Source organism: Mustela nigripes, chromosome X (genome assembly GCF_022355385.1).
Source record: "Mustela nigripes isolate SB6536 chromosome X, MUSNIG.SB6536, whole genome shotgun sequence".
NCBI classification, from domain to species: Eukaryota; Metazoa; Chordata; class Mammalia; order Carnivora; family Mustelidae; genus Mustela; species Mustela nigripes.
In genome coordinates this window covers 75,443,329-75,450,691 of record NC_081575.1, presented here as the reverse complement: position 1 = coordinate 75,450,691, position 7,363 = coordinate 75,443,329, and the positions used below count along the sequence as shown (strand labels likewise).

General features: G+C 42.5%; 1 protein-coding gene across 2 annotated transcripts in view; it reads left to right on the top strand.

Annotated features, from left to right (window-relative positions):
- Window positions 1-4,067: 4,067 nt before the first annotated feature.
- The window catches only part of ARHGEF9 (Cdc42 guanine nucleotide exchange factor 9), a 223,369-nt gene continuing 220,073 nt past the window's right edge, over window positions 4,068-7,363 (top strand). Inside the window, exon 1 of one of the 2 annotated variants that reach the window (XM_059385143.1) lies at window positions 4,068-4,618. In XM_059385143.1, coding sequence (XP_059241126.1) covers window positions 4,589-4,618 — 30 coding nt within the window. In that variant the 5' untranslated portion in view covers window positions 4,068-4,588. The remainder of the gene's footprint in view (window positions 4,619-7,363) is intronic. The other variant, XM_059385137.1, reaches the window with a different exon arrangement.

Below are 7,363 nucleotides of genomic sequence, written 5' to 3'. Positions count from 1 at the left end.
CCCCGCTGAGCAGAGAGCCTGATAATGTGGGGCTTGATCTCTGGACCCAGGCAGATGCTCATCCTGGGATTGAGATTTGAGCCAGAGGCAGACACTCAACTGACTGAGCCACTCAGGCACTCCCCTGTTGTTTGACTTTAAATACCATCTATATGATGTACTCTAGTTGAATTTAAATAAAATGAATGAATAAATAAATACATGAATACATAAATAAATACATCTATATGATGATGACTCTAAAATGTATATTTCTAAGCAGATCTTCTCTCCTGAGTTCCAGGATTGTGTATTCAATTGTCTTTCTTACATCTCCTCTAATATGACTAATTGACAGTTCACAGTTTTTAATACATTCAAAATGGAAGTTTTGATTTCTTTCCCTCCTCAAACCTGCACTTATTCCACTCTTCCTGCATCAGCAAATGGTGACACCATCTACCTAGTTGCTTAAACCAAAAACCTGGAGTCATCTATAATTCCTCTTTCTTTTCCTTCACACACCACATCCAATCCATTGCCAAGTTGTGATGTTTCTACATCAAAAATACATCCTAAGAATGTTTACCTCTGTTTGCTGTCTTCATTGATCTTACAGTCTATTTACTTCCTCTCTCTCCTGGATGACAGCAACAGCAACAGTTTCAACTTCTTGTCTCTCCTTTAATCTGTTTACCACCCAGGACAGTTTTTATAAATGTAAATCAAATCAATTTATTTTCTCCCTTAAACCCAATCAATTCCCTCCCTTCTCTTTCTGTTGTCCTTAGATTAAAATACAAATTTTCTGGTATGACTTTCAAGGCTTTATGTGACCGGGTTTCTGCCAAGTTTGTTTCCTAGAACTCTCTCCCTTTCTCTCCAGGTTTCAGACTCATTGTGCTTCTAACTCCTGAGACACTAAGCCCATTCAAACCTTTGGACTTTGGACTTTGTTTTCTGTGCCTAGAAAAATTTCTCCCTACCTCTTTATTTGGCTGGCTTATTTTAAGCCTGTAGGCCTCAACTAAATGTCATCTCCTTGGAGAATCATTCTTTACCTAAATTATCTCTCCCCTCCCCCACTATCTTTTCACTTTCTTTCATAGCACTTATTATTTATCACCATCTGTATTAACACATTTATTTATTTACCTTATTTACTTGTTTATTTTTAAATTTACAAGAGAATGAATAAGAATAGGTAGTGATCTTTGTAATAAATAATAGCATTTTTTCAAAACAACATGGGTTATAGTACAGATGTCAGGCTTAGGCTTTCAATACTAGCGTTATTGTAGTTGTATACTTCTAATTTTTGTCCTTTTTTTTTTACTATTGCATTCCACTCACTGTTGAGAATCAAGAGCTGAGTTTTCAGTCTAGCTCAGCCACAAATTTTATGACTTTGGAAATCCCTTTCATTCCTAGGGGGTATATTTTTTCGTTTGTAAAATAATAATGTTGGAGGAGATAATCTTTAAGATCTTGCCAACTCTGATTTATGGATAATTGATTGCTTAACACTATTAGGTATATGAAAATTAGTGTGTTCATTGTTATGGTTGGGGAACCTGAGACACAAAGAAACTGGGTACTGTCGCAGGTTACCCATCAGTATTGAATTCAGCTTTTCACTCAGTTCTGCACACAGGTAAGGACCAGCTTAAGCTGGTGCCTCTGGCCCCCAGAAGCCTGCCTCTGCCCTCAAGAAGCCTGCCTCTGGGCTTCTTGTATCACTGTGGACTCAAATAAAAAGAATGTGGTAGACAGGGGACTTAACTAAGACTGTCTTGCTCCTTAAGCTGCTCATGGCTGAAGAGAGGACAGCATTGGGCACTTGTCCACTAGAGATTTGGTGCCAGGCTAAGTACCAAATGGGCTTCTAGGAGATCACAGGGCTTTAAGGGAGATATCTGGGACAAGGAGATTGTGGAAACCCCTTTTCCAAATTTTTGTTATCCTGTCCTGAATGTTTACTGGTTGCCAGGTCCTGTGGTAGATACTTTTTCTCCACTGATGAATTCATCAAATCTTATGATTATTATCCCTATTTTACGATAAAGAAACTTTCAAGATACAAGACATTAAATAACTTTCTCCAGTAAGTAACAAAGCCAGTAATTGAATCCAAGCAGTTCTGGCACCAGAGCTTTTACTCTTACCTACTATATCATATCACCTCTAACTGGTCATAGGTATGTAAGACATAAAGAATTCAATAGCCTCTATACTTCTGGGATGAACATTTATTCTTCAGAAAGAGTTTCTAGGCACAAACATTAACATTAACACAGGGCTGTCTGCTCTCGGATCTATTCTCCACTCTTCTTTTCCATACTAAATTTCTTAGGCTTTCTTGTCCTCTCACTTCTTTTGTCCAATGAGAGACACCTGAGGGAGACTTGTGAGCAGGTAGAAGGAAGAAACCGGGTATTACCTTTACTTCCCTGTATATATACCTGTGCTTCAGAGAGGTATATTCTGGAAATGGCTGTATCTCCTACACAATTCTAGCATCTGCTTAACTACTCCTCCATTCACCGCTTCTGAACCATCAGGCCACCCACCCCTTGCTTTTAGTTTCAGTTTAGCACCAGTTTCTGGGTCCTGGCATTACCTTTCCCATTATCTATCTAGCCCTATGGGTGGTAGCAGTTTTCTGTGGTTGTTAAATGTTGGCTTTCTCACCATCTCCTGTTTGATTTTTAGCTCTGCAGGTAAGATATATTTCCTATATTAAATGCTCTCTCTTTAAAAGATCTAGGATTGTTTCTATTTTCTTGAATGGATTATGAATGATATAGTTGTCTATAACTTGTTATCTATAGTTGTCTATAACTTCTACAATCCCAGGACTATTCACTATCACATAAATTAGTCCATAATCTTTGAAAGTATCATAACCTTTAATTATCCTGTTGTTTACTTATCTGTTGTCTATTTTCCCTCCATTCAAAGTATATTTTAAAGTCCATGAAGAACTCTGTCTTGCATCCTGACCATCTATCACAATTATTGGCACATAGGGATTCAATATTATTGAATGAATGCATCCATCAAAAATATCCAAGTTTTTTTTTTAAGATTTCATTTATATATTTGACAGACAGAGATCACAAATAGGCAGAGAGGCAGGCAGAGAGGGAGGGGGAGGCAGGCTCCCCGCTGAGCAGAGAGCCCCATGCGGGGCTCATCCCAGGACCCAGGAATCATGACCTGAGCTGAAGGCAGAGGCTTAACCCACTAAGCCACCCAGACACCCCAGTCCAAGTTTTTATTAGATATCTTCTATGTAACAGTCACCACTGTAGGAAATACCAAGGTGAGTGATTCATTGTCCCTGATTTAAAAACAACAACAAAAAAACACACACAAAAAAACCACAACAACTTATAATTCTATTTAGCTGTGCTACCTTCGGCAAATATCTTTCAATCTTCGGGCTTCAGTGTTTATGTATTTAACAGGGGGCTAATTAACACTCCCTGTCATGTTCTTCTTACAGGGTAACTGTAAGGACTACATGGAATAATAATGGGTGTGAATGTGACCAACAATGTCAACACTCAGCAGCTTAAGTATCAGCCTGGGTTGCATTGCCCAGATTTAGGGACTTTATGAAGAGGTGGGTGGTATCTCCGTTTGCCTGTTTTGCTGATGTTCTTTTGACTCATTCTCAGCAAAATAATTAAGCGGAAAATTCATCCATCAACAAGCTACCTTTCACATTCCTGAGGATGTGAAGTAAAATCCTGGAATGGTTTGTGTGTCCGCCTGCGTGCGCGCGCCGCAGGGGTGCGCACGCGCGCAGGCGCGATTGCGTTAGCAAAAAGAAGCTTGGAAAGCTGCAGAGGGTAAAGTTGAGGCTTTATCTTTTTTATGTGACCTTAGATAGGTCTCTTCCATCTTCTAAACCTCCATTTATTTATCTGTAAAATGAAGATACTAATGCCTGTGTTCACAGGGTTGTTCTGAGAAACGAAAGTAATGAGGATGAAAGCCCCAGAAGAGTACACAATAGGAGAGAGGATCAGAGGGGAGTATGCAGAGGGAGGGCTGGGGGAAGGGAGGCAAGAGACTGTTGGCAGGGCTCCACTGGGGCGGGATCTTATTATTTCAGAGGCTGGCCCAACACCTCTGGCAACTTTAGAGAGGACTTTTAGCTGACTCGACACAACTGACACAACTGGGGAGCCCCACAATAAACAGCATCTAACTACAGCACGGGTGGGGAGGGAGGAAGAGGTGGCCTCCACCTATTCCCCAGTGAAGGTCATTTTCACCCACCCTCTCCTTGCACCCCACTTCCCAGTTCTGAAGCCTTGGCAGGGGACAAAGGCAGTCGGTTGGGACCCTCCTCCTACGCTTCTCCCAGTCAAGCACCTCTGGAGCTGGAGGGCGGAGAGGCAGAGCCTGCCCGCTGGGAAGGAACAACCTGACTGAAGGGGAGGTCTGGGGCGGAGGGGATTGGGCTGTAGGGCTGTGGAGGAGGGGAGGCGGAGGGGGCGCTTGGGCTTTCATTCGATCCAGCCCTGCCAGCCCAGCCTGCCTGAGACTACCGGCGCCAGCCACGCAGGCCTCAGAGAAGCCGGACTTCACGGGCACCATGCAGTGGATAAGGGGCGGATCAGGAATGGTGAGTGCATATAACCTCGGCTTACCCTCCCTGAACCTCAGTCCCTTAGCCCCACCCCGGGCTTCTTCACCCTCTGCCGCCCTGCAGTAAGACCCCTGGCTTCTGCCCACCGCCCTCTCTGCTACTGTCCTTGAGACAGTAGCGAGCTTGCTGTGGCCATTTTAGGAGCCCTTGTTCAATCGCCTGCTGAAGAAAGACCCCTCCCATCCCCCTCTGCATCCCTATCCACACCCCCCCATTGGGGTGTAATGAGAGTGGGGGTTACCTGGAAGGCGAAGGGGGCAAGGGGGACTGGCAGAGGGTCTCCCTGGGAACAGTGAGTCTTGAAGGTGCCGGTGAGCTGCTATGGGTTTGGGAGGGAGGGGGTAATCAAAAAGCCTGGGATTGTGGAGAAGGCAGTATGGAAGAGCTTCATGGTCCCCCAAATAGGCTGCATGTACCCCTTCACCCTGGCCAGTCTCAGGGCTTGAGGGCCAGGGAGTGATTCTCAAGGATGCTGCATAGGGGGGCCCTGGAGCTCTTTCTTGCCTGGGCTGGAGTCACCCTGTCCACTCGGGGTTTTGTAAAGGAGAGAGACCTGCAGAAACCCTCATCCTGGAAATATGCCTGAGCTCTATTCAGTTAGAAGAGCTCTTTCTCATTCCCACCCCACATCTAAGGAGTGTGTGCTTGTGTGTGTGTTTAGTATTATCTTCCAACAGTTCATTCTATTCTATGGTGCTCCTTTCTCCACCTGGAGACCTTGGAATGACTTCCCTTGAAGAGAGGAAATGGTGGCTGCATCATGATGCGTCTCTCACTCAGCCAGGGGTAGCTCAAGTCTGGTCAGAGACTCTGGGGGGTTGGAGGCATGGGCGAGAGGGTCTTAGAGGGCAGTTGGGTTGGGGTAGCAGCAGTTGTTGGCAATCTTAGCCCACACTTCTGCACTGCCAGCCACAACCCACAGCTGAAGGAAAGTAGCCTGAAGCAGTTGGGTAAAAACTGATATTTAACTATTTTTTTCCTCCTGTTCTGGAAGGGAAGAGGAATTTGGTATGGATTAGGACTGTATTCAGAGGAGCTGTCCTCCTTTCCTCATGGTTTCCTTAGGATTCTATTTCACTGATTCTTAAAGGCAACCAGTTTATATTCCTACATGCCAGAGCTTTAAGAGACTCTTTTCAGACTTCTCTCCTTCCCTGGGGTCCCATCAAAGCTGTTTCAAATGTTTGTAGAACCAGAAAAGACCTTCAAGTCCTTGTCATCCATTCAGGAAAGCTGCAGCCCAGAGAATGGGAGAGACTTGCCCAGGGCCACACAGATCCATGAAGGCAAAATTGTGTCTAGCACAGGAGTCTTCTGTATTTTTATCATTGTCTCTCTCCACTGCTTCACAAAATCATCAGTTCAAGTGGTGCCGATAGGCAGAGAGGAACAAATAGTAATGATCTTGGGAAACACTTCTTTCAGGATGAACTAATGCCATGAAATTTGCCTGAAAAACAAAACAAAACAAAAACAAAACATGACAGTCCTGGTATTTCTTGTAGCTGAGTATGGGTGAGACCTCCCACCTCTTCTAAATATATTTTAGTATAGGGGTCCAGAGCCACCCATTGACAACAGATTAAATTAGTGGGAGAAATCTGAAGTTTTGCCAATTGTGTGTGAGAGAAAGGAGGGAATAACAGATACCTTGTAGAGACTATAGAATTAGAATTAAAGATTGATTGATGGGGAATTCTTACAATATTTTTAGGGGACTTGAGTGGTGAATATTATATGATGAAAGCATTTATTTAATCATTTGCTAGAATTCAAGAAAATTTATTCCAGTCTGGAGGCAGGAAACCTCTAGTTTTGGCCCTGCTATTGTTTTGATAGGAATGTTTGAATCTCAGTTTTCTCACCTGTTAAATGGGGCTATTAATGATGACCAAAATTCTTTGGAGATCTGAGATTCCAGATTCCTAAAAGTAAATGTTGGACAAAATGTAACTAGTGGCTCACTTTGGAAAAAAAAATAGGGATTATTTGTTTAGCAACCATTTCATAATGTGGCCAGTCAAAAGGTCTTTAATCCTTGTTCTTTCATTTGCAAAGTGCTTGAAATTTATGCTAGGCTTTTTATAACAGTGGTATTTCTTTTTAGAAAATTGGACTACTTTAACTGATTGCACGTGTCACATGTGAAAGAAAGTCCTTGAACATGAAACACCAGTAGGGATTTTACAGAATAAAATCTGTCTCAATAGAGAGTGTTAAAAAAAAAAAACTGTGAGTTCACTTTTGATAGTAAATTGTTTAGTATATTTATTCATAACTTCTGTTTGCAATGCAGTTTGTGCTGAGTTAGGCCTAGAGTAGAAAGAGTAGTGGTCTCAGAGTCAGAAGTCTGAGGCTGAAGTCCTGGCTTTTATACTTCTCAGCTCTGAAACACTTACCAATTGTCAGACTTCTTTCATCTCAGTTTTCTCATCTATAAAATGGGTGTAAAATACCTTATTTCACAGGTGTTATTGAAGTTGTTAATTCATTAAAAATATGGAGTATCTACTATGAGTTGGCACTGATTTTGGTGCTGGGGAGATAGCAGTGAGCAAAAACAAGTTCTCCATTCTCATGGATCTTACATTCTGGGAGTTGGGTGTTCACTAAACAATTACAAAAATTAATATGGCAGGAGGTGCTAAGCACTAAGAAGAAAAAGAAAACCTGGTAAAAGAATAGAGAGAAATAGGGGATGGGATGATATATTAGACAGAT